The 27,000-nt window shown below is 38.0% G+C and overlaps 1 protein-coding gene across 7 annotated transcripts in view; it reads right to left on the bottom strand.

Annotated features, from left to right (window-relative positions):
* Positions 1–27,000, bottom strand: part of DENND1A (DENN domain containing 1A) — a 691,139-nt gene that overhangs the window by 640,546 nt on the left and 23,593 nt on the right. For all 7 annotated transcript variants that reach the window (XM_078150133.1, XM_078150134.1, XM_020967516.2 and 4 more), the window contains exon 2: positions 25,313–25,383. In XM_078150133.1, coding sequence (XP_078006259.1) covers positions 25,313–25,383 — 71 coding nt within the window. The remainder of the gene's footprint in view (positions 1–25,312; positions 25,384–27,000) is intronic.

Below are 27,000 nucleotides of genomic sequence, written 5' to 3'. Positions count from 1 at the left end.
TCTACTAAAGAAACTGATGATATTTAGAAGAGAAGATGTCTTAGAAAAAAAGGTTTAGTGGGGTACATGATTGCTGTCTTCAAGTATCTGAAAGGCTGCTATATGGAAGAAATGAATTCAGACTTGTTCTGCTGGCCCCAAAAGGCAAAAACCTGGCAGGAATGATGGGTAGAACTTGAAGAAAAAATATATGGATCCATATAATAAAAAAAAGTCCAAATACTCAGAGCTATCTAAAAATGGGACAATACCACAGAGGTCAAAGCTATCAAGGAAGACGCAATACCTACCAAAATATTCATAGCAGCACCTTCTGTGATAGCAAAAAACTGAAAACAAAACTTCTACTTAATGAAAAATGACTAAAATCTAAGGTTTATGAGCATTTTAGAGTCATATATACTTACCATGCAGTAAGAAATAACAAATATTAAGAATTAAAAAAAAAACTTTAGGTAAAATTTGTAATGAACTGATGCAAGATGAAATAAACAGAACAAGGAGAATCAGATACACAATGACTAGAATACAGTAATTTCAAAGAACACTAAAAGGAAGCTAAACTCTGAGGAAGGAGGAATACAGGTGCAGAGTATTACCTATACGGTCAAACTCCATGACTGTATTGATATTTTTCTGTTATAAGAGAGGTTTCAGCGCTGGTTGTGGAAGGAGGGTATGCGTGGTATATACAGAATTGACTGTGATTTTTTTTTTAAAGGCAGTGACAAAATATTTTTAGATATATAGGCAGGTGGAAAGATAAATGTGGAATGTTGTGTTGCTCAGTTCTGTCTGATTCTTCATGACCCCATGGACCATAGCACACCAGGCCCTTCTATCTTCCACTATCCCTAGAAGTCTGGCCAAGCTGATGTTTGTTAGTTATTTCCATGATCATGTCTATCCATCTCAGCCTCTGCCTTCCCCTCTTACTTCCGCCTTCAAACTTTCCCAACATTAGAGTCTTTTCTAATGTGTCCTGTCTTCTTATTATGTGGCCAAAGTATTTAAGCTTCAGCTTCAGTATCTGACCCTCCAGCGAACAGCCTGAACTAACTTCTTTAAGTATTGATTGATTTGATCTCCTTGCTATTGAGGGACTCTCAAGTCTTCTCCAGCACCACAATTTGAAAGCATTGATTCTTTCTGGCCCTCAATTTTCTTTATATTGCAACTCTCACAGCCACACATTGCTACTGCAAAAGCCGTAGCTTTAACTATACAGACATTTGTCAGCAAGGTGATATATCTCTGCTTTTTAATATGCTGTCCAGATTTGCCATGGCTTTCCTTCCAAGGAGCAAGTGTCTTTTAATTTCATGGCTGCAGTCACTGTCTGTAGTGATCTTGGTGCCCAAGAATATAAAATCTGACACTGCTTCCATTTCTTCTCCCTCTATTTACCAGAAAGTGACGGGACCAGTTGACAAGATCTTAGTTTTTTTGCTGTTAAGCTTCAAGCCAGCTTTTCCATTCTCCTCTCTCACCCTCGCCAAACAGCCTCTTGATTCTTCTTTACTTTCTGCCATCAGAGAAGTACTGTCTGCATATCTTAGATTGCTGATATTTCTCCTGGTAACCTCAATTCTAGCTTTTGATTTTACATGATGTACTTTGCAGATAAGTTAAATAAGGTAACAATATACAGCCTTGTCATTTTCCTTTTCCAGTCTTAAACCAATCAGTTGTTCTATGTTCAGTCCTAATTGTTGTTTCTTAGCCCACATAGAATTCTGTTCCTCAAGAGACAAGCAAGATGATCTGGCACTCCCATCTCTTTGAGAACTTACTACATTTTGTTGTGATCCATAAAGCCCAAGCCTTAGTGTAGTCAATGAAGCAGAAGTAAATGTTTCTTTAGAATTCCCTTGCTTTCTCCATAATCTAGTGAATGTTGGCAATTTGGTCTCTAATTCCGCCACCTCTTCGAAAACCAGCCTGCTTTTCTGGTAATTCTCAGTATTGCTGAATTCTCGCTTGCAAAATCTTAAGCATAACCTTGTTAGTGTGTGAAATAAGCTCAATTTGTTGGTAATTTGAACATTCCTTAACATTGCCCTTCTTGAGGATTGGGATACAAACTGATATTTTCCAATACAGTAGCCACTGTTGTGTTTTTCAAATTTGTAGGCATATTGAGTATAGTACTTTAGCAGCATCACCTTTTAGGGAGTTTAAAAATTATGAACAGACCTAACCATTCTGGAGAGCAACTTGGAACTCTGCCCAAAGGGCCAGAAAACTGTACATACCCTTTGACCTAAAAATACCACTACTGGTCTGTACCCCAAAGAGATCAGAGAAAAAGGAAAAGGACCTATATGTACAAAAATATTTATAACAGCTCTTTTGAGGTGGCAAAGAATTGGAAATTGAGGGAACACCTATCAATTGGGGAACAGTTGAACAAGTTGTGTGATATGATTATGATAAAACAGTATTGTGCTATAAGAAATGGCAAGCAAGATGCTTTCAGACACACCTTGAAAGATTTACATGAACTGATGCAAAGTGAAATGAGCAGAACCAGAAGAACACCATACAAAGTAACACCAATATTGCAACTGTGGATGACAGTTATTCTCAGAAGTACAATGATCTAACACAATTCCAAAGGACTCATGATGAAAAATGCAACCCACCTCCAGAAAAAGAACTGATAGAGTCTAAATACAGATTGAAGCATACTTTTTTAACTTTCTTTACTATTCTTGAGATTTTTTGGTATGAGGTTCTTGGGAGTTTTTGTTGTTTTTTTGTTGTTGTCTTTTTGTAACATAGTTAGTATGGAAATGTTTTGCATGACTGCATATGTATAATCTATACCAAATTGCCTGACCTCTCAAGGAGTGAGGAGGGGAGGAAGAGAAAGAATTTGGAACTCAGATTTTTAAAAAAACAAATGTTAAAAGTCTATGTTTACATGTAATTGAGAAAAATAATAATTTTTTAAAAAATTTTAAATAAAGAAGGGATTCTCCTTCAGGTATGGATTGGAATAAATGGTTTTCTGAAGTCCCTTCCAATGCTCGGATTCTATAATTCCTTGGCTCACATTTCCATAATGGTTTAAGGCTTACAAAAGCCTTTCCTTATAGTCTCCCTTTGAGGTAGATATAATAGGAATTTGATAAATTTACATATAGCAATCTTATGGATAAGACTCCACAAGTAGTGTGACCCTGCAAGAGATGGGTATGATGCAGATTGTGAACAACATCTCAAAGACAGAAATGCATCTTCACCTCATCACACTTACTGCCTTATTAAATCTCACTGGGTTCAAAAGTAATCTAATGGTTATGAATGGGAATTACTTCAAAAAGAACTTAAAATGCAAAAATCTCTTTTGTTAATTAGCTCTAAGCCCCCACTACTCGTTTTTAGAACCAGAGAGACCTCTTTTCACTTATGCCTCTTCTCTTTTCTCAGTCTCAACCCCCAAACTCATAATCTTCAGAGGTGCAGAACTCGTGGCCTCAAAGCCACATGTGGCCTTCTAGGTCCTCAAATGGGGCCCTTTGACCAAATCCAAACTTCACAGAACAAATCCCCTTAATAAAAAGATTTGTTCCATAAAACTCGAACTGAGTGAAAAAGGCCACACCCAAGGACCTAAGCCACATGTGGCCTGGAGCCTACAGGTTCTCCACCTCGGAAGACAAATATCAATACTTCTAACCATAACAGTAACAAATAATACAGACATACTTAGATAATGACACAATATGTCATATGTGAGGATGGTGACAACCTGTCACCTTAGTACTCTGGAAAAAAAAAAGCAAGAGAAAGATGTTGACTAGAATTCTCTCATCAATGGCTACAACTACCAGCTCCTCCAAAACACTGGAACAATAGTTCAACAATCCAATTCCTTTCACAAATGTCAGTTAACTGTTCATCTCTCCTCACAACATAACAGTAAAATTCACCTCGGAATGGCAGTTAAAGGTCTCAGTTCCCCCTCATGAATTCTCCTCAGAATGTCTCTCATGCAAAATGTCTTTGCCATAGAGTCTTTCTCTAAAGGCAGTTAATTCACCTTAGTGTCACTAAACTGTCTCTCACACTCTCAGAGATGACAGTTAGCTCTCCAAGTCCTTCACAGATTTATTTTCCAGTGACAGTTAACTATCCAAATCCCCTCAGGAAAAAAGTTCTGTTAGCTCTCTTTCATACTGGCCCCACACAGAGTCCTTCAAAGATGACAATTAACTGTCAAAATCCTCTGTTTTGGAGGAGGAGTCAAGATGGCTGCCAAGGAAAGCCAGGAAGTTGCCTGAGCTCTCACCAATTTCCCTTGGAAACAATGTTAAATCAAGCTTCTAAATGGCTGGTACAAACCTACAAAAACATGGGGTGAAGTAATTTCCGAAAGAAAACTTAGGACTTCAAGAAAGGTCTGTCTCATTTGAGTAAAAGGGAAGCACGGCTCAGCACAGATGGTATCTGGGCAAGCCAGCGGGAGGCTCTTAGCCACAGAACAGATCAAAAACTGAGGGCCCTTGGTCTTGGATCAGCATGCTAGTGGCACAGCAGGTCAGCTGTGAGGTCTCCAGCCCGCAGAAGACAAACTGCCAGCCCAGGAACCCCTGGCACAACAAGCAAGAGGCTGGGCCACGCCAATGCAGTGCACAAGCCTCCTGCACCCGAGGCCCCCAGCATAGAAAGCTTGGGATGGTGCCCCCTGTGTCCCAGGAGCAGAGGTCAACTTTACAAAAGTCATGAAATAGGTTAAACTTGAGTAAAAACAAAAAAAAGAGACAGAATACAGCCCTAATCATAGAAAGCTACTACGGTGACAGAGAAGATCAAAATAAAATGCAAACTCAGAAGAGGACAACAATATCAAAATGCCTACATGTAAAGCCTCAAAGGAGAAGATGAATTGGTCTCAAACCCAAAAGAGCTCAAAAAGGATTGTAAAAATCAAATAGGAGAGGTAGAAGAAAAACTGGAAAAAGAAATGAGAGTTATACAAGATAAAGCCAACAGCTTGGAAAAGGAAGGACAAAAACTGACTGAAGAAAACAATACCTTAAAAAAATATAATTGGCGAAATCGGAAAAAAGAATCCATGAAAGAAAACAACTCCTTTAAAAGTAGAACTGAACAAATGGAAAAGGAGGTACAAAAGCTAACTGAAGAAAATAATTCCTTAAAAATTAGAATTGGGCAAGTAGAAGCTAATGACTCTATGAGACATCAAGAATCAGTCAAACAAAATAGAAAGAATGAAAAAATAGAAGAAAATATAAAATAACTGTTTGGAAAAACAACTGACCTGGAAGAAACATCCAGGAGAAATAATTTAAAAATACAGGACTATCTGAAAGCCATGATCAAAAAAAGAGCCTGGACAGCATCTTTCAAGAAATTATCAAGGAAAATCACCCTGATATCCTAGAACCAGAAGGTAAAATAGTCATTGAAAGAATCCACCTTCAAAGAGATCCCAAAATGAAAACTCCAAGGAATATTGTAGCCAAATTCCAGAATTATCAGGTCACAGAGAAAATACTACAAGTTGCAGAAAGAAGCAATTCAAATATCAAGGAGCCATTGTAAGGATTATACAGGACTTAGCAGCTTCTATATTAAAGGACTGGAGGGCTTGGAATATATTCCAGAAGGCAAAGGAGCTTGAATTACAACCAAGAATTAACTACCCAACAAAACTGAGCACAATCTTTTTTTTTCAGTCCTTTTACATATCATCATTTATTCATTCATTTGTTTATTTGTTTGTTTTATTTTGTTTTTTTACCTTCTTTATTTTTACTTTTTAATGTGATATAATTTATTTTTTTTGATATACATTTATTTATTTTTAGTTTTCAACATTTACTTCCACAAGATTTTGAGTTCCAAATTTTCACCCCATCTCCCCTCCCCCCACCCCAAAATGGTATGCATTCTGAATACCTACCCTTTCCCCTAGTCTGCCCTCTTTTCTACCTCTGCCCCACCTTCTCTTATCCCCTTCCCCTTCTGTTTTCCTGTAGGGCAGGATAGACTTCTGTACCCCATTTCCTGTATTTCTTATTTCCCAGTTGCATGTGAAAACATTTTTTTAAACATGTGTTTTCAAAACTTTGGGTTCCATATTTTCTCCCTTCCTCCCTTCCCACCCACCCGCATTGAAAAGGCAAGCAACTCAATATAGGTTATGCATGTGCAGTTACACAAAACACTTCCATAGTAGACATATTGTGAAAAACTAACTCTATTTCCCTTAATCCTCTCCTGCCCCCCCATTTATTCTATTCTTTCTTTTGACCCTGTCCCTCCTCAGAAGTATTTGCTTCTGATTACCCCTTTCCCAATCTGCCCTCCTCTCTATCATCCCCTGCTCTCTTGTCCCTTTCCCCCTATTTTCCTGTAGGGTAAGACAGATTTCCTACCCAATTGAATGTGTATGTTATTCCCTCCTTAAGCCAAATCTATGAGAATAAGATTCACTCATTCCCTCTCACCTTCCCCCATTTCCCCTCCACTGTAAGAGCCTTTTCTTTTCTGTTTTTTTTTGTGAGATAATTTACCCCATTCTACCTCTCCCTTTCTTCTTCTCCTAGTATAATCCTCTCTCATCCCTTAATTTTATTCTCCAGATATGACCCCTTAATCTTCAACTCACCCTGTGCCTCTATCTATCTATCTATCTATCTATCTATCTATCTATCTATCTATCTATCTATATACATACATACATATATTTTTTCCCTCCAACTACCCTAATACTGACAAAGGTCTCATGAGTTATAAATATCATCTTTCCATGCAGGAATGTAAACAGTTCAACCTTAATAAGTCTCTTATGATTTCTCTTTCCTGTTTACCTCTTCATGTTCCACTTGAGTCTTGTATTTGAAAGTCAAATTTTCTATTCAGCTCTGGTCTTTTCATCAAGAATGCTTGAAAGTCCTCTATTTCACTGAATGACCATTTTTTCCCCTGAAGGATTATACTCAGTTTTGCTGGGTAGGTGATTCTTGGTTGTAATCCTATCTCCTTTGCCCTCCTGAATATTATATTCCATGCCTGCGGTCCTTTAATGTAGAAGCTGCTAAATCTTGTGTTATCCTGATTGTGTTTCCACAATACTTGAATTGTTTCTTTCTGGCAGCTTGTAATATTTTCTCCTTGACCTGGGAACTCTGGAATTTGGCTATAATATTCCTAGGAGTTTTCCTTTGGGGATCTCTTTCAGGAGGAGATCTGTGGATTCTTTCAATTTCTATTTTGCCCTCTGGTTCTAAAATATCAGGGCAGTTTTCCTTGATAATTTCTTGAAAGATGATGTCTAGGCTCTTTTTTTGATCATGGCTTTCAGATAGTCCAATAATTTTTAAATTCTCTCTCCTGGATCTATTTTCCAGGTCAGTTGTTTTTCCAATGAGATATTTCACATTGTCTTCTATTTTTCATTCTTTTGGATTTGTTTTACAGTGTCTTGATTTCTCATAAAGTCACTATCTTCCAATTGCTCTATTCTAATTTTTAAGGAAGTATTTTCTTCAGTAATCTTTTGGACTTCCTTTTCCATTTGGCCAATTTTTCTTTTTAGGGCATTCTTCTCCTCATTGGCTTTTTGGACCTCTTTTGCCATTTGGGTTAGGCTATTTTTTAAGGTGTTATTTTCTTCAGTATTTTTTGGGTCTCCTTTAGCAAGCTGTTGACTTGTTTTTCATGATTTTCTTGCATCACTCTCATTTCTCTTCCCAGTTTTTCCTCTACTTCTCTTACTTGCTTCTCAAAATCCCTTTTGAGCTCTTCCAAGGCCTGGGACTGATTCATATTTTTCTTGGAGGCTTTGGATGTAGGAGCTTTGACTTTGTTGTCTTCTTCTGGTTGTATGTTTTGATCTTCTTTGTCACCAAAGTAAGATAATATAGTCTGACTCTTTTTGCACTGCTTGCTCATGATCCCAGCCAATTACTTGAGTTTTAAACTCTTTGTTAAGGTAATACTCTGCTTCCAATGTGGAGAATGTACTGTCCCAAGCTTCAGGGGTTTGTACAGCTGTTTTCAGAGATACTTATAGGGACCTGTAAATTTTCAGTTCTTGCAAGGTGGTATGATATGGGGTGAGGTGTTTACTCCTTTCCTGGCCTGTGCTGTGGTCTATTAGTGACAACAAGGACTCCTTTCTGTGCTAGAACTGTGAGGAAGGTTTCCTCTCCATTGCCACTACAAGCTCTACCATGCCAGAACTCTTACTCACCCCAGGACCACCAACCAGAACTGTGACCCAGATCCAAGCACAGGCAAAGCAAGAGATTCCTGCCTCAGCACTGGCAAAGAGGTCCCTGCAATCCCCCTCTGATCAGCCACTTGATTCCCCCTCAGTCTGTGGGCTGGAAGCTCAGGATGCAGCCATCACCCCGGGGCCTGCGCTCTGCGCTCTGCACTCTGGAACTGGCTCTGAGACCTAGCTCCTCTCTCAGCACCACAGAAACAGACTTTTCCCATTGACCTTCTGAGTCTTTGGCATTTGTGGATTGAGGAGTCTGGAAACCACCACAGCTGCATGCAATTCAGTCCTCTGAGGCCTGCTCCAGGTCCACTACAGCCTGTGCGCCCATGCGGCACTGCACTCCACTCCCAGCCCGATGAGATATACCTTTCCAATTAATTATCCAGGTTGTCTTGGGCTGGAAATTTGCTTCACTCTGTCTTTTTGTGGGTTCTGCTGCGTTAGAATTTGTTTTATAGGTATTTTGAGGGGTTTGGGGGAGAGCTGATGCAAGTCACTGCTTTCACTCCGCCATCTTGGCTCCGCCTCCCAAGCACAATCTTTCACGGGAAAAGATGGACATTCAATGAAATAGGAAACTTTCAAACTTTCCTGATGAAAAGACCAGAGCCGAACAGAAAATTTAATCTTCAAATACAAGACTCAAGAGAAGCATAAAAAGGTAAATAGGAAAGAAAAAACATTTCTATTTCTATTTTCTATTCTATAAATATTCAACAAGGTTGTTACATTCCTTCACAGGAAGATGACACTTGTAACTCTTGAGAATTGTATCCCTATTAGAGCAGTTAGAAGTTACATAGTCGGAAGGTGTGGGTATGAGTTGACTCTGATGTGATGATATAAAAAAAATTAAGAGGCAACAAAAAGGATTGTACTGGGAGAAGAGGAAAGGGGGTGGCAGAATAGGGTAAATTATATCACATGAAGTGGCACAGTAAAGGGAAAGAAGAGAGGGGGTGAATACTCTTTGAAACTTTCCCTCATCGTATTTGGCTCAAAGAAGGAATAACATATACACAATAGGGTATAGAAATTTATCTTACCCCACAGGGAAGTAGGAGGGGAAAGGGGAAAGAAAGGGGGGGGTGCTGATAGAAGGGAGGGCAGATTGAGGGAAGTGTGGTCAGAAATAAAACACTGGTGAGGAGGAACAGGGTGAAAGGAGAGAGAAAAGTATAAACAGGGAAAAATAGGATGGAGGGAAACACAAAGTGAGTAATCACAACTGTGAATGTGAATGGGATGAACTCTTTCATAAAACAGAAGCAGAAAACAGAGTGGATTAAAAAGAAGAAACACATTTGAAGCAGAGAGATACACATGGAGTAAAGGTAAAAGGCTGGAGCAGAATATATTATACTTCAGCTGAAGTTAAAAAAAAAAAGCAGGGGTAGCAATCCTCATCTCACACAAAGCAAAGCAAGAAGAGATCTAATTTAAAAAGATAAGGAAGGAAACTAATCTTGCTGAAAGGTACCATAAACAATGAAGCAATATCAATATTAAACATATATGCAACAAGTGGTATAGCACCCAGATTCATAGAGGAGAAGTTAAGTGAGTTAGAGGAAGAAATAGAACACAAAACTATACTAGTGGAGGACCTCAACCTCCCCTTCTCAGAGCTAGATTAAATCTAACCACAAAACAAACAAGAAAGAAATTAAGGAAGTGAATAGAATTTTAGAAAAATTAGATATGACAGTCCTATGGAAAAAACTGAAAGATGATAGAAAAGAACATACCATTTTCTTAGCAGTACACAGCACTACACAAGAACTGGCCACATAAGGCATAAAAACTTTACAATCAAATGCTGATGCAGACATATTGATTGCATCCTTTTTATATCATAATGTGATAGGAAACCAAATAATTTAAACCTAAAGAATGGGGGGGGTGGCTAGGTGGTGCAGTGGATAGAGTACCGGCCTTGGATTCAGGAGAACCTGAGTTCAAATCCAACCTCAGACACATAACACTTACTAGCTGTGTGACCCTGGGCAAGTCACTTAACCCCACTGCCTATACCCCCCCCCAAAAAAAAAAGAATGAGTGGGTCAAACAACAAATCACAAAAACAATCACTAATTTCATCAAAGAGAATGACAATAATGAGACAACATACCAATATTTATGGGAGACAGCCAAAGCACAATTCTTAGGGGAAATTTTACATCTCTAAATGTTTATATGAACAAAATAGAGAAAGAATAGATCAATGAATTGGGCATGAAACTTAAAAAACCTTGAAAAAGAACAAATTAAAAACCCCCAATTAAACACCAAAGTAGAAATTCTAAAAATCAAAGGAAAGATTAATAAAATTGAAAGTAAAAAAAAAACTATTGAACTAATAAAACTAAGAGCCGGTTTCATGAAAAAAAAACAATAAAATAGATAAACCTTTGGTTAATTTGATTAAAAAAAACCAAATTACCAGTATCAAAAATGAAAAGGGTGAATTCACCACCAATGAAGAAAAAAATTAAAGCAATAATTAAGAGCTATTTTGTCCAACTGTATGCCAATAAATCTGACAATCTAAGTGAAATAGATGAATATTTACAAAACTATAAATTGCCTTGATTAACAGAAGAGGAAATAAAATACATAAATAACCCTATTTTCAAAAAATAAATTGAACAAGCCACCAGTGAACTCCCTAAGAAAAAAATCTCGAGAACCAGATGGATTTTCAAGTGATTTCTACCAAGCATTTAAAGAACAATTAATTCTGATACCATATAAACTATTTGGGCAAAAGGTGAAGGAGTCCTACCAAATTCCTTTTATGACACAAATATGGTGCTGATACCTAAACCAGAAAGAGCCAAAGCAGAGAAAGAAAATTATAGACCAATTTCCCTAATGAATATTGATGCAAAATTTTTAAATAAAACATTAGCAAGGAGATTACAGCAATTTACCAGCAGGATAATACACTATGACCAGGTAGGATTTACACCAGGAATGCAGGGCTGGTTCAATATTAGGAAAACTGTCAGCATAACTGACAGTCAATAACAAAACTAAAAGAAATCATATGATTAGCCCAATAGATGCAAAAAAACCTTTTGACAAAATACAGCACCCATTCCTATTAAAAACACTAGAGAGCATAGGAATAAAAGGAGTTTTCCTTAAAATGATACACAGCTAGTATCAGAGGCAAAATTCAAACCCAAGTCACTCATCCCTAATTCCAGTACTGTTCCCAAAACATCAGGCTTCCCCTAGACAATCCTACCTAAACAAAAAAAAAATAGAAAAGAAACATTTTGAATCTAAAAGTAGTTTGGACGAGAATGAGCATACTGATTTGTAAATTTAACAAAATAGGGGTCAGACTTCAGAAAAACCTGGAAAGACGTGTATGGTCTAATGCTGAGTAAAGTGAGTAGAACCAAGAGAACGTTGTACACAATATCAGCCACATTGTGCAATGACCAATATTGATAAACTTAACCCTTCCCAGCAATTCAAGGATCTAAGATATCTTGAGAGGCCTCGTGATGGAAAATGCTATCCACATCCAAAGAAAGAACTATGGAGGTTGAATTGCTATTTTTTTTTCTCTTCTGTTGAGTTTTGTTTCCTCTTTCTGATGGCTTCTCCTATTGGTTTTAATTTTTACTTACAACATCACTAATGTGAAAATATGTTCAATAAGAATGTAAATGTATAGCCTATATCAGATTGTGTGCCATCTTGGGGAGGATGGTAGGGAGGAAAGGGGAGAAAAATTTTAAACTCAAAAGCATATGGAAGTGATTATTGATAAATCAAAATAAATTAATAAAATAAATTTTTAAAAAATAGGGGTCAGAGTGAGCCATTACTCAAATTATAAGTTTCAAATCAGGAGGAAAAAAACCTGTTCTGTGACAAAGGTATATGTATAATTATACAAAAGACCTTATCACAACATCCTGTTATATAGCCTTCTCTACTAATGTATTTTTAATGTACTTATGTAATGCAGCTATCTCTGTTAATATTTTACCTCCTCATTGGGCAGTAAGCACTACAGGGGAAAGGACAGAACCTTATCTAAACATATCATAGCCTCTCCAGAATCTGACATCATGCTCTATATATTACAGAAGCTTATTAATAAATGTTTACGGAATGATATATTAGGAAAAAAAACTTGTAGTACTGGAGTCAATAGATATAGTTTCAAGTTCTGACTGTTATTAATCCACTATGTGAATTTGGGCAAATCACTTTCCATCCACATGCCTCAAAGGGATATTTGCTGAAATCCTCTCTCCTTTAAGGTCTAACTCAAATGACACTTTTTCCAGGAAGCCTTCAATAATTCTTTAATCAGAAATTATCTTTCTAACTTCATATGGTACACGGCACCTGTGTTATATGCTTATTACATACTATCCTTCACTAAAATTAGTTCATAGTTTTAAAATGTATCTACTGTTTCCCTCCTACTAGACTGTGAGCTCCATGAGGGCTCAAGCTTGTTTCTCTCCCAGAATTCCTACCTCTCCACATACTCTCCAAATACTCCATATATCTCCATGATAAATGTCTGCTGAACATTAAATGAAAGCATGAATGAATGAAGGAATCATGTCCCCTAAGCTGCCATGATGGGTTGTATTATAAAGCACAAAAATAACAACTTCATTTACTCCTGTCTCCCCTCAAAATTTTTTTTAAAGTGTTTCCAGGTAACAGAAAATCCAAAGGCCTAAAGACACATTATAGTAAGAAAACTGTCTTCAAATCGAGCAACATATTTTTAGTTTCCTGCTGGGCAAAGGGTAGAGCACTGAGATGCCAGCAACACAGCCTTTTTGTTTTAATGAAAGCTTTTGAACAGGGAGCCTATCTACAACAGAGCACAGAGAACCAAATCCAAAATGTGTTGTGAATTAATACCAAAGAAAGTTCAAAAGCCATGCACAAAACATCTTCTGGGCATTTAAAACATAGTCTTATTCAGCTTCTAAAGTGGTTCAACAAACCTCAAGGAGTTTACCTTTGAAACAGAAAAATCAATCTTTGGCCTCAAAATCTTAGGCTGTTTAGGTTTTGTTTGGTTTGTTTTGTTTGGAAAAATATCATGCGTGAAAGTGACTACATACAAGGCAAAATGGGTGTATTCTGCTAGAGATACACTATAATGCAGACAAAGTGGGAATATGTCCAGTAAAGGAGGAAAAGTAGGGGTAGCTAGGTACTACAGTGGATAGAGCACCAGCCCTGGAGTCAGGAGGACCTGAGTTCAAAATCCAACCTCAGACACTTGACACCTACTAGCTGTGTGACTCTGGGCAAGTCACTTAACTCCAAATGCCTCACCAAAAAAAAAAAAAAAGAGAGAGAGAGAGGAGGAGGAAAAGTGTATTGACCATAACAAAATAACGTTGGAGCTCTCAAAGGTCATCCAGTTCAATCACACATTAATAGAATGTTAGAGTTGGAAAGGATTGAGAACAAATATAAAACATGTAGGCTAAAACAAAGTACTCTAGGGGCAGCTAGGTGGCGCAGAGGATTGAGCACTGACCCTGGAGTCAGGAGGACCTGAGTTCAAATCCAACCTCAGACACATTATACTCACTAGCTGTATGACCCCGGGCAAGTCACTTAACCCTGATTGTCTCATCCCTCCCCCCAAAAAAGTACTCTATGGTTAGAGTAAGAAGAAGCCTGATGACCATTAAAGCTAAGAGAAAAACTGAATAAGTAAAAAGATTAATGCAATCTCCAGGGAGAGACTAGAGTTTGAATACAGAAGTCACTTTACCTCATCTTTAATTTCCTCATCTACAAAATGGAAATAAAAATGCCAGTAGTACCTACCTCATAGAGTTGTTACGAAGAAAATACTTGGTAAGGCTTATTTCTGAATTGTCATTCTTTAATAACAGCAATAATAAAACTGGAAGGAACATTGGAGGTCAACTGGCCCCAGTATTTCATTGAAAGAGGTTTAAGTACATTACCCAAGGTCGCTGAGCTAACTAGTGACAGAGCTAGAACTCTGTCCCAGTTATTCTGATGTTTAGTCTAGAGAGTAGCCTTTCCATTATATAGCACTCTGCCTGTTGTGTTTCTGGCCAGTTTTTGAGAAAAAGAGATAGAAGGAATAGATTGAATGCCTTTCACAGTAGTCTTAATCAATCAAGTACTTATTAAGAACTTAGTATATGCAAGCACTTTCCCTAAATGCTAGGAATACAAAGAAAAAGTGAAAAACAGTCCCTGCCCTCAGGGAGCTTATACTCCAATGCAGAAGGAAACATGAACATGTAGACATATACACCTATATAGAGGAATATAAGAAATACAAATGAACTTTAGAGAGTAAGTCATTAAAAGCTTGGGGAACAAGAAAAGGTCTCCTGCAGAAGGTGGTACTCCAGTTGAGTCTTGAGGGAAACCAAGGGTTCCAAGAAGAGGTGAGGAAGGACAGCATTCTAGTCCTGAGGGACAGCCAATTCAAAAGCAAAGACACAGAAAAGGAGTGCTGTGTTTGAAAAGTAGTCTAGGCCAATATCACCAGATCACAGAGTTCACAGAGGGGAGCACTGTATAAGAAAACTAGTAAGAAAGGAAGAAGCCAGGTCATTAAGAGTTTTAAATGTCAAACAGAGTTTATATGTGATCCTAGAGGTAATAAAGAAACATTGGCATTCACTGGGGAAGAAGGAGTGACATGGTCAGCCAGCACTTTAGGAAAATCAGTGGAGAGGGAAAACACTTAAGGAAGAAAGACCAGTTAGGAGGCTATTGTAATAATCCAGGTGAGAGGTGATGATGGCCTGAATTAGGTGGTGCCTGTGTGAGTAGAGGTGGATAAGGGATGTTGTAGCCAGAAATGGCAAGATTTGAAAAATGACTGGAAAGGTGGGATGAGAGTGAGAATTGAAGATAAAATCAAGTTGTGAACCAGGGTGACTAGAAGGATGGCATGAAAGGAAATTTGAAAGAGAGATATGTTTGAGGACAGAGATAATGAGCTCATTTTGGGAACATGTTAAAATGCTTACAGGACATCTAGTTCAAAATGTCCTATAGACAATCTATGATAAAGGACCAGAGCTCAGGAGAAAGACTAGAGCCAGATTCCTTTTTATATTTCTAGAAGAGTAAAACCTGATTTTTTTTTTCAGTCTTCAGACCTCTTTAGTAGGGCTATTTGCCCCTACTGAACAGTTTGGAACAGTGGAGAAAGCTGGAGTTAGAATCAGAACGCCTAGGTTTCAATCCTGGCTGTGTCACTTACTCCCTGGGATACTTCACCAAGTCATTCACCTCTTTAGGGCTCAGTTTCCTCCTCTGTAAAATGAGGGTGTTGGACTAGATCATCTTTAAGGTCCCTTACAGCTTGAAATCTTATTAATTTAGAGAAATTCTCAAGGGGAAAAAAGCTAAAAACTTATCAGAACTATGCCAACTAAATGCTAAAGTTGCAGACAGATATTATTCCATATTCTTGGTACCAGAAAGAAAATTTTCAAGTCAAATGTTTGTTAGTTTTAATATTACAGTGACATTTGTTTTTCCAACCAAACCATAGCAGAGTGCTAAATTATCCAAATTCCTTACCTAAGGCCATTCTACCAACCACAGCCTTAACAGTGAGTGGCTCTAGGGGGCAGAGATTGTAGAAAAAGAATGAAAGGAGAAGTTTACAGTATTTAAGAAGTTAAGACCTTGGATAGTAAAAATTTTGGAACCTGGGAAAAATTTCCTATGGACAACAGTAACGAAACATTATGAATATTTTGAGAACCATTGTAAAAGAAGATCAACATGTGAGCTACAAAATAACTCCAATACCTTGTCCTTTCACTCCCATCTAATTCTCACCTGTGCCTATAGAAATCTTACCAGTCTTTCAAGACCCTCTTCTATGATGCCTTTCATGATAACCTCCCTATACCAAACCCAGTAATGATCTTTCCTTCCTCAGTCTCAGATTTCATGACCTCATACCTCAGACCTTATAAAAAGAACTGTGTTAATATAACCATAATCTAATGGTATGAGAATTGCATAAAACAGATTTGTATGTCCTATCATCTCTACCAAACTATAGGGTCCTGGAGTACAATCACTGTGTGCTCTTTTTTGTTGTTGTTGTTATTTTAGGCAATGGGGTTAAGTGACTTGCCCAGGGTCACACAGCTAGTAAGTGTTATGTGTCTGAGGCCGGATTTGAACTCAGGTCCTCCTGAATCCAGGGCCGGTGCTCTATCCACTGTGCCAGCTAGCTGCCCCTACTGTGTCTTCTTTATCTGACACCACCACACCCCCAGCTCCCTACATTCCAGGTCCTAGCTTTCTGAACATAGCAGAAGTTTGATAATGCTTATCTGAATCGATGAGAAGAAAGAAATCCAGGATGTACAAAATCCTAAGCTGATCTCACAAACGTAGGGTGAGGAAGATGGGGCTAGTCAAATTTGTCTAAAAAAGTTGGGTGGAGGGGTAATTAGTGTACTTGTAAATTTGACAACAATGAGAGTCAACAGTGTGTTATGGCAAACAAATAAGCAAATATACAATCAGAAGTTTTGTTTAGAGAAGTATAACATCCATAACAAGGAAAATTATAATCTCAGAGGGAGGATATAATAATAGCAATAGCAATAGTAGTAGTAGTAGTAGTAGTAGTAGTAGTAGTAGTAGTAGTAGTAGTAGTAGTAGTAGTAGTAACAATAATAATAATAGCTAACATTTATATAGCACTTACTATGTGCCAGGCACTTTGTTAAGTGCTTTACAAATATTATCTCATTTGATCTTCACAACAACCTTGGGAGGTAAGTGTTACTATTCTCTTCATTTTACAGTTTAGAAAACTGAAGTAAAAACAGGTTAAGTGACTTGCCCAAGGTCACACAGCTAGTATGTGACGCAGGATTTGAACTCATATCTTCCAGACCCCTAGCTTCCAGGGAAACCATGATGATTTGTTTCTTCTCCCCTCCCAACATCAAGGTTTATACTTTCCAGGTCTATTAAATAAGTGACATTCTAAACATAATCAAGGTCAATTGACCAAGTGACCTCAAAGACCCCCTTAGCCAGGAGGTAGAGAGAGTCAAGGGTTATGTTATTCTCTTCTCTTTCCCCCTCTCATGCCTTACACCCCTCAACTGGTCAAACTCTAACGTTCTATATTTTTCCAGTGTACTATGTTCTAACACTCTGTGATCCCTTCCTGTTTCAGTGCTCTATAATCCTATGGGTCTCTGCTTAACCTGGAGCTAGCCAGAAAAATTCTTTCAACCAGAACAACCCTTTCTCTGAATATTCTTTTCATGTGGTTCTTGAGATAGCTTCTCAATACGTTACTCTCTACTTTCACAAAGTAGTAATGAAAGGTAATGAAGCAAGAAGGAAACTGGTCCGCTGACATATCCTGAAAGAACCTGAGGCTGCTCTTCTTAATGTTAAATATTTGACATAGGACAGCATTTGCAGCAGGCACAGTAAAGCCAACTGCAATGAATCGTTTTAGTTTAAAAGTCATTGCAAAGTTTCAGCATGTTAAAGATGAGGCCACATAAACTGCTTTCCGCAGCAAGAGACCCCCCCCCCCTTCCAAGTGCAGAAGAGGTAATTTCTACCTTGATAGAACATAATAGCAGAGCATAACAGCATTATTTTTGCTATTACATAATAAGAGCATAATAGCATGAACAACGTCTCTGACGCCTGTAATGACCAATACTTATTAGTAGGCGCCCAGACAGAATCCCAGTCACAAACTTGTTTATATGTCAAGCACACATTGGAAAGAACACTGAACTGGAAGTCAAGAGAGCTCAGTTCAAATCTTGACTATACCATTTTTTAGCTGGATGAATCTCAACAAGTCACTTCATTCCTATGATCTCAATTTTCTCTTTTCTCACACAGGAATAATAATATCACTTCTAATACCTACTTTACAGGGATGTCATGAGGATAAATTTGACTAAAGACAACTTAGAACTGTAAAGGACCTGAGAGGTCATGTAGTCCAATTCCTTCATTTTACTGATGACAAAACTGAGGCCCAGAAAAATTAAAGGACTTGTTTATTTACACAGCTTGTAATTACTGGTGGCAGGATATGAACTCAGATCTTCTTGCCTTGAAGTCTAGATCTCTATCCCTTCCAAATAACGTGTTCTATAAAGCAATAGGTAACATAAGCTGCTATTATGCTCTATTTCACATTACAATAATTTGTACATGTGTCACGTTCCTGTTATTAGAGCATCCAAACCTATCAATGATTCCCTTTTGTCTAACAATTGCTGCAGACTCCTCAGCCTGACTCTGTCCTCCCATTGCAGCCTCCTCTCACACTCAGTCCATCTGGACTCCAACTATAGGACTAGGTAGTATCCAAATACATTCTGCACTTTCCCCTCCCCAGGCCTTTGCCAACAACCTTCTCCACACTTGAACATCCATCCTGCATTCTGTTGAGAAAGATCTTTCCTTTCCAAACCCTTACACAGTATTTGGTTTGTACCTCTCTTATAAATTGGAATACAAGTACATAAATATTTGTATATGAGTCACAATCCCCCACTAGAGATATCAGGGGCAGCTAAGTGGTACAGTGAATAGAGAGCTGGGCCTGAAGTCAGAAAGACTCATCTTCCTGAGTTCAAATCCAGCCTCAGACATTTTCTAGCTTTTTGACTCTGAGTAAGTCACTTCACCCTGTTTGCCTCCATTCCTCTTCTATAAAATGACAAACCACTCCAGCATCTCTGAGAAGAAAAGCCCCAAAATGGGGTCACAAAGAGTAGGACCCTACTGAACAACAACAACAAAAGTGGCATCTAGATAGCACAGTGGGTACAGTGCTGGGCCTGGATTCTGGAAGACCTGTGCTCCAACCCAGCTACAGATACTTATTAGCTGTGAGAGCCTAGGCAAATCACGTAATCTCTGCCTGTCTCAGTTTGCTTAACTGTAAAATAGGGGGAACAACACCACTTAGTCTGCAGGATTGTTGGGAAGATCAAATGAGACAATATTTGTAAAAAGCACTTAGCATAGTGCCTGGCACATAGTAGGTGCTATACAGACGCTTATACCCTTCCCTCCTTTCTTTCTGTCCACTAGACTGGAAGCTTCTATGGGTAGGCACCACATCTTACTCCCCTTTGCATCTCTCCCCAAACCTTCCAAAGTGTTCTGTACTTATAGCTGCTTAACTATTTGTTAAGGGCAAATAATGATAAGATTTCATCCTACTCACCCTGCTTCCTGATTGCAATTAGCTGACACCATTATTGTCTAGTATTTGTTTGTGTTAGTATCTTTATCCTACTCAAATATAAGTTCCATGATGGCAGGAATTTTCTGTTACCTACACTTTAGATCTCCCCTAGTACTTAGAACCGTGTTTGATTGCGTAGTATCCAATAGTCACTTAACAAATAACTGTTGGATTTGTTGAATTTGAAAGAGGATTGAGAGGAGAATACACAAGTCTACATATAATTTTTGAGAGGCTAATACTATTTTTTTTAACAATTTTACACACATAATTTTTTCTGAAGACGGTCAACAGGAAGTAGGGCGAGGAGGGGGGAGAGAAAAGGGGATTCTTTATCTAAAGAACTATTCAAAATGCTTCATTTATCCAACAAAAAGAAGTACCTGCTATGGGAGAGAATCTGTGGTAGGCTCTGTGGCCCATACAAGAACAACTTTTCCCTCTACAGAACTTTAAGATTTGCAGAGAACTTTTTTTACAATTGCCTTGTGAACAGGTAGTACAGATATTATTATTCCCTTTTTCAGAGATGAGAAAACTGAGCTTCAGAGAAATAAAGTACTTCTCCAAGGTCACAAGCAAGTAAAAAATCAGAATGTGAATTAAATCCAGGTCTCTTGATTCCAAATCCAATGAATGCTCTTTTCACTACACCTTGCTCCTTGCCATCAACAAACTTATAATAAGGGATCCCAACCTGGGGTATAAAGACCCCCCCACTAAGGGGGTACGGGAAATGTTTAGTAAATAAGTATATCATCTTATTAAAATATTCTAAGGTTAGTAACGTTAGTGAAAATATTTACATGAACAATTTTATGGGGCTAAAAAAAAAGTTATGTACCAAATACTGTTTTCTCCATGAAAAATCTTTATTTTATTTCTTATGTGTATATGTATGGTAAGCTCTAGAATTTATTTCCTTCCATATTTTATACTGAATAGGAAATACAGAAAGGTTTTACCGAAAACCAAGGGTAAGGGATAAATATTTGGGAACCTCTGGCTTACAATCTACTAGAAAAGATAAGGCAAGTACAAGCAAACATCACTAATTGGAGTCACAAAAAACTGGAAGACAGGTGGAAGATAGAGGCCTTTATTCCCATCAAATCAATGAGATTGCATTAAATACCAGGCTGAGGATACATTAAGTATATAGTTTTGAAACACCATTAGTCCAGGCAACTTTAAGCAGAGTAGGCCTGTATGACAATTACTATAACATAGAAGCAGAATATGGGAAGGTGCTAGGAGAGGTACATGGTGCTGCAGAACTCCAGAAAAAGGAGAGATCACATCCTACTGAGACGATAAAAAATGGTGACACTTTAACTGTACCCTAAAAGATGAGGTAGGATTTTTGACAGATCAAGAGGGAGCTATCCCTCCTCCAATTTTCTTATGCTTTCTTGTGAGATTCTTTGTGGCCCCTTATCACATTCTTCTTTGTGTCATTCATGTCATTAGGCTATAAACTCCCTGAGGTCAGGGACAATTATTTTTCATCTCTATCCCTAGAACAAGAAGGACCTTGAACACAGTAGAGGCTTAATGTATATTTGTTGAATTAAAATAAGTTCATTTATATTGGGAACTTTGGAGGTTTCCAAAATACACACATCTATCTCAAAGATTATCATCATGCATCATATTTGTGGGACAACCTATCAGTTTTTTAAAGTAGCCTTTTTAAAGTTTCAAAATTATTTTCTAACAGCAAAAATATATCACTGGACATACAAAGGACTAAGATATAAGCACCCTATAAATGCACTTGGTTTATAGAACAAAATGTATACTAAATCCTCCAATTAAAAAACTGCAAAGTAGTTTCAGTGCTTTTTAACCCACCTTCCCACAGCAGGGAATTAATCCCTCCAGGGGGATGCAAACAAACTTCAAAGGGAAGATTATGCCCAGACACTAGTACTGTACAATGTAATGTTTATGGTTAAGTTCGTCCAGAGAATTTGGCACCAAAAAACAGTTCAGACACAAGAAACAAAGACAATTCACACAGTAGATTCCTTACAATTTTATTAAATGACAGTGATAAGAGACTATAGAACATCAAAGGGGGATAAATCTACCATAGACTATAGAAAATTAGGACAGTATGAACTTATGGCAGTCAACAAGATTAAATATTAAGTAATAGCTTGTGGTCTTTATTTAATAATGGCCAAAAGCCCCTTAAAATGTCTGGACAGCTAGAATGACAAAAACAGCAAAAATGTATAAAATCCAGTGTTTGCAGGGCTATGGGGAAATAGGACTTCTAATATATTGTTAGTGGGCAGCAGCAGCCTGATGCAAACAAATATTATGAACAGTAATTCAGCAATATGCAATGAGGGCACAAAATCAATCACAGCTCTCAACCCAGCAATTCCATTGTTCAGGTTTCATCCCCAAATAAAGTGGAGGGGGGCGGTGTTAAGGGGAAAACCTGAAAACAACTTCTACGCCTAATAACTGGAGCATAGCTGAATAAATTACAGTATGTTAATGTAACTGAATATTATGTTATCATAAACATGATGAATATGAGCACTCAAGGAAATACAGACTTACATGAAGTGATGTAAAGAAAAATCAGTAGACCTCAAACTGCATATATGTGGATTCAGCAAAAAGGAAAGAGAGAAAAGGGGGGTAAAGGGAGACTGAAGGGGCAGGGAAGGAAAAATGGGGGAAAGGTGAGGGGAAGCTGTGAGACAAGAGAGGGGATAGAGGGGGGAAAGAGACAGGAAGGAAGGGGAGGATGAAGGAGGAATAGCAGGGAAGAGGGGAAAGGGAAGGAGGAGAGAGGACAGCAGGGAAGGGGGGAAGAAAGAAACTCAGAAAGTTGACGCTGTTTAAGAGTGTCTCAGAGCTGGAAGGGACTTTAGAATATCTAACTTGGCTTTGACTCTGACTGACTAAACCACATCCCTGAAGCATAGGCTCTTTGATCATTTGCTCTTCCTCTGGACTACATTTAAGGCTCAATGGGTAGGCCAAGTATATTTAGTTTTGGTCTAAAATTCTTCTTGATTACTTAAAAAAGTAACCTTATGACACAACATTCTTTCTCGTTATGCTTAAAAAGGTGATGCCTTTTCTAGGTGTTTTCCAGGAATGTTTTCTGAAGGAGAGTATTTTTATTTTAGTGAGCAGCTTGAAGTTTTTGGAGAGAAGTTTTTGCAATCAGAACACCAAGATCCAAAGTATGTCTTTACCCTCACTACTTATGTGACTCTAGTCATAGTCACTTCCCCTCACTTAGTTTCAACTTTCTTATATGCCAAATGAAGAGAATAATATTAGCACTACCTACTTCACAGATCGATTACTGTCTCTGAAGTCAAAGGTCCTGGATTTAAATCCTTCCTCCAACACTACCTACATGACTTTGGCCATTAATTAATCTCCCTGCACCTCAGTTTCCTCAGTTGTAAAATGAAAGGCTAGATAAGATGAACTCTGAGGTCCCTTTTAGTCCTAGGTTTAGGATCCTATAAAAAGCACTTTGAAACTACAAATGCAATATAAATAACAGCTGTCATCATTATTGTGGTGGTATCATTTGATTGGTTATGGTTTTTTGGAGACTGGATTTTCCCATCTTTCCCAGGCTGGAAGTGGGCCTCTCAAAGGTCTAATCCCACTACTGACTGGCATGGAAGCTTTAACCTGCTCCATTTTTTCTAGCCTAGGGCTGATTCACCCCCTCTTTAGGCCACCTAGTGATCCTTAATTCCCCAGGGTTCATTATATTAGTGCAGGATTTGGAGAGGACTCCCAATTGGCCTCAGACCAATCACAGCTCAGAACTTCCTTAACTCAAGTGATTCAGTTAGTTAGAGTTTATCATGCTGGCTCCGTTATTAATTCAATCTTGAAACCTTAATTAAGTCAGATAACTTCTCTGGATCTCAGTTTCCTTATCAATAAAATTAAAAGAATCAGACCAGATAATTACAAAGGTCCATTCCAACACTAACATCATATTTTCTAAGGTCCCTTCTCTGTGTATCCATTTCTATTAAGCTCCTAGAGGACTAAGGTGGATTACATACCCTATGTCACTTTGTACAGTTTGCTGAATGTAGTAAGTATTCTGTAAGTATGAATGAATGACTTCCCTTTATCTGTAAGAAGGAAATCATTTGACCTACCACTCAGAGATACTCATAAAAGCTTGGGAACACTTTCTAAACTAACAGAAAAGTGATTTTTTTTAAATGACATAAAGTAAACACATTTGCCATAGAGGGGAAACCAACAGACTAGAATACAAACTGATTTCCCAGGTATAGACATCCACTGTCACTTTTATACAGTAATGGTGATTTTTTTCCAAGATAATTCCATATTTCAATAAATCTGTGATCTCATCCATGCAAAAGCTCCCTTCACCAGGACAGACTAAAACCCTTTCATATCCTCTCACCCAGTACAATTCTTATACATGTCTTTCTGTTAAATCCTCCTTAGAGTATCCACCCAAAATACTGAAGGCCTTCCTCTGATTATTTTATATTTCATGGAGACCAGTACAGCCCTCAGGCTGTCCATCTGTTGTCCCTGACTCTTAATACAGGATCAGCCCACCTCCTTTTCTAGTGATACCATGTCCTAGATGATGCCTCTACTCCCCCCTGCCATGAAAATTGTTAGTAATATATTGCAATGTGCTTATTCTATTATTTTATCTCATCTCCACATTTGCTAAATCTTTCCTTCTCAATACTCTCATTCTTGCTCAGATGATAATTATTACTCACAAAGGAGGTTAGACTGAATATTTATGACTGCTCACTTAAGACACTCAAAATATGGGCAACTAAATGAAAATAAATGAATCGAGCCTGTTTGTAGTTTTCTACATGTTTTTATCACTTGATATGTTTCTTTTCTAAAAGGTCACATCCAAATCATCACTAAAAAAACCTCTTATTTTTAAAAGAACAAGAAGGTGTGCTAAGAAGTCAAAAAATGAGAGAATATTAGAGGTGAAAGGGCCTTCGGACACTAAATGTTAGGACATAAGAGTATTAACAGTAACTCATCTTTGCATAGTTTTGCAAGGTACTTTCTTCACAACTCTATGCTCTAGAAGTACAAAAGTTTCCATTTTATAGATAAGGAATCTGAGACCATAATATGTTAAGTGACTTGCCCACAGTCACACAGCTAGTCCTCAAAGTGTGAGGCAGAATTTGAACCCAGGTCACCTGACTCCAAGAACAATGTTCTATCCATTATCACTACACCGTATAATACTGACTGCAGTTAGAATGAAAAGGGACACTGGGGGTCATCTAATCCAACCCTTCCATTTTACAGGTAAGAAAACTGACGTCCAAAGACAGGAGGTGACTTGCCTATGACAAATTAACATGGACTAGAAATCAAATGTTCCTTTCAGGTTTGATTATAGAGGAACAAAACAAGATAGAGAATTTTACGAGGAAAATAGTGATCAATGTCTTCCTGATGAGAATATTGCTTTACATGTAACAAATGACTCTCATATTCAAGGCTAAGATTCAAATTAAGACCTTTCTGGCATAATCGAAACAAGACAATATGTTGCATCACATGATTTGAAATGTATAAAATACTTATTATGACTTTTTTTCCTTGTAGTATGATGTAAAAACAGCCCAGGGCTACAAACACCCTCAAAACAAATATATACATTTAAAAAATAAACACTCTCCCATTTAAACGTGTATCTTATGTGTAAAAGCAAACAGAATAGACCTCATCTTAACCAAACACACAAGTACCTGAAAGAGGGCCTCTTGTCCCAGGAGAGGTCACTTCAACATACACTTCAAATGTAGTCTCTGGATTTTGCCTACAATAAAATAACATGAAGGTTATTACCATTTGTACTACACTGCAGAATACTGTAGAAATCATCCCTGAAGTCTATATAGATTTTGGTGAAAACTCAATTAGAATCAGCACAATCACAAGGTGACAAAAGTGAAACAGTCCCTGCCCGCAAGGCACTTACAATCTAGCCAGGAGAGACAGCAGGTACATACATAGCTATATACAAAACACATCCAAAAAAATTTTGAAGGGAAGGCACTAGCAGATCAAGAAAGATTTCTTATAGAAGGAGATGCTTGAGCTAAACTTTCAAGGAAACAAAGAATTCTAAGAATAAGAGGTAAGATGGGAGTGTATCCAGGCATGGATGACAGCCAATACAAAGGCACAATGTATGAGTAACACTGAGAATGCCAGTGTGTCTAAGGGGGAATAATATCTAAGAAAGCTGAATGGTAGTTGGGACCAGGTTATAAAGGGCCTTAAATGCCAAGGAATTTTCTATTTGATCCTAGAGGTAAAGAGAAACCTCATGGCCTAATGCAGCACTTCTTAAACTTTTATAGTTTAAGAAGCACTGAAGGGATCAAGAGTGGAAAAAATTTAAGAAGGCCTGGCCTAATGGATAGAAAACTAGCTTCAGAGTCAGGAAGATTAAAATGTAATTGAGAAATATTTAACAAAACGAACAACATATTTCTCAATTACATTTTAATCTGGTTCAGGCTATACTGAGGGGCTTGGGGGCTGCTTGTGGCCAGCTGGCTTCAAGTTTGACACCTCTGCTCTAAGACTGTGAGATGCAGAGATGCCAACTGCATTGGTAGAGGACATTTCCTCACCCAAGAGTTTCCAATGACAATGAAATCGTAGGTTTAGTCCTTATCATAAAGGTAATAGGAAGCCACTAGAGTGCAGTGAGTATCAGTGAGGTAGCCAGACTTGTACTTAAGGAAAATTGCTTTGGTAGCTGTATGGAGGATGAATTTGAGTGGAGAGAGACTGGAGGCAGGGAAGCCAATTAGGAGGCTATTTTAAGGGTCCAGGTGAGAGGTATTACCATGGTGGTGGGTGAGTGGAGAGAAAGGGACAGATGCCAGGGATGTTACAGAGATAGAAATAGCAATTCAGCAACTAACTGGATATATATGGCGAGAAGGCTGAGATACTGAGGCCAAAAACCTCAGTAACTAGAAGGATGCTAGTACCCTCGGTGATAAGGAAGTTTGGAAGAGGGATGTATGAGGGGCAAGCTAATGAGTTCTGTTTTGAATATGTTGAGATGAATATGCCCTCAGACATCCAGCTGGAAATGTTCAATAGGCAGTTGGTAATGCAAGACTAGAACTCAGGAAAGTTGTGAATGTATAGGGCTCAATGTTTAGATCTGGGAGTCACCAGGATAGAAATCATAGTTAAAACCATAGGAGTGGATGAAGGGGGGCAATATAAAATAAGACAAGAAAGGTTGCTGGGACCCAGATTAAAGAAGGTTTTAAATGCCAAGCTGAGGAGCTTATATTTTACCCTAAAGGCAATAGGGAGCCATGTAAGATTGGGGGATGGAGGGATGGAGATAATATGGTCATATCTGTGCTGTGGGTGAATATCAACTTGACAGCTCTTTGGAAGATGA

Source organism: Phascolarctos cinereus, unplaced genomic scaffold (assembly GCF_003287225.1).
Source record: "Phascolarctos cinereus isolate Bilbo 61053 unplaced genomic scaffold, phaCin_HiC Scaffold_2;HRSCAF=192, whole genome shotgun sequence".
In the NCBI taxonomy this organism is placed as follows: domain Eukaryota; kingdom Metazoa; phylum Chordata; class Mammalia; order Diprotodontia; family Phascolarctidae; genus Phascolarctos; species Phascolarctos cinereus.
This window is presented reverse-complemented; position numbering and strand designations above follow the sequence as displayed.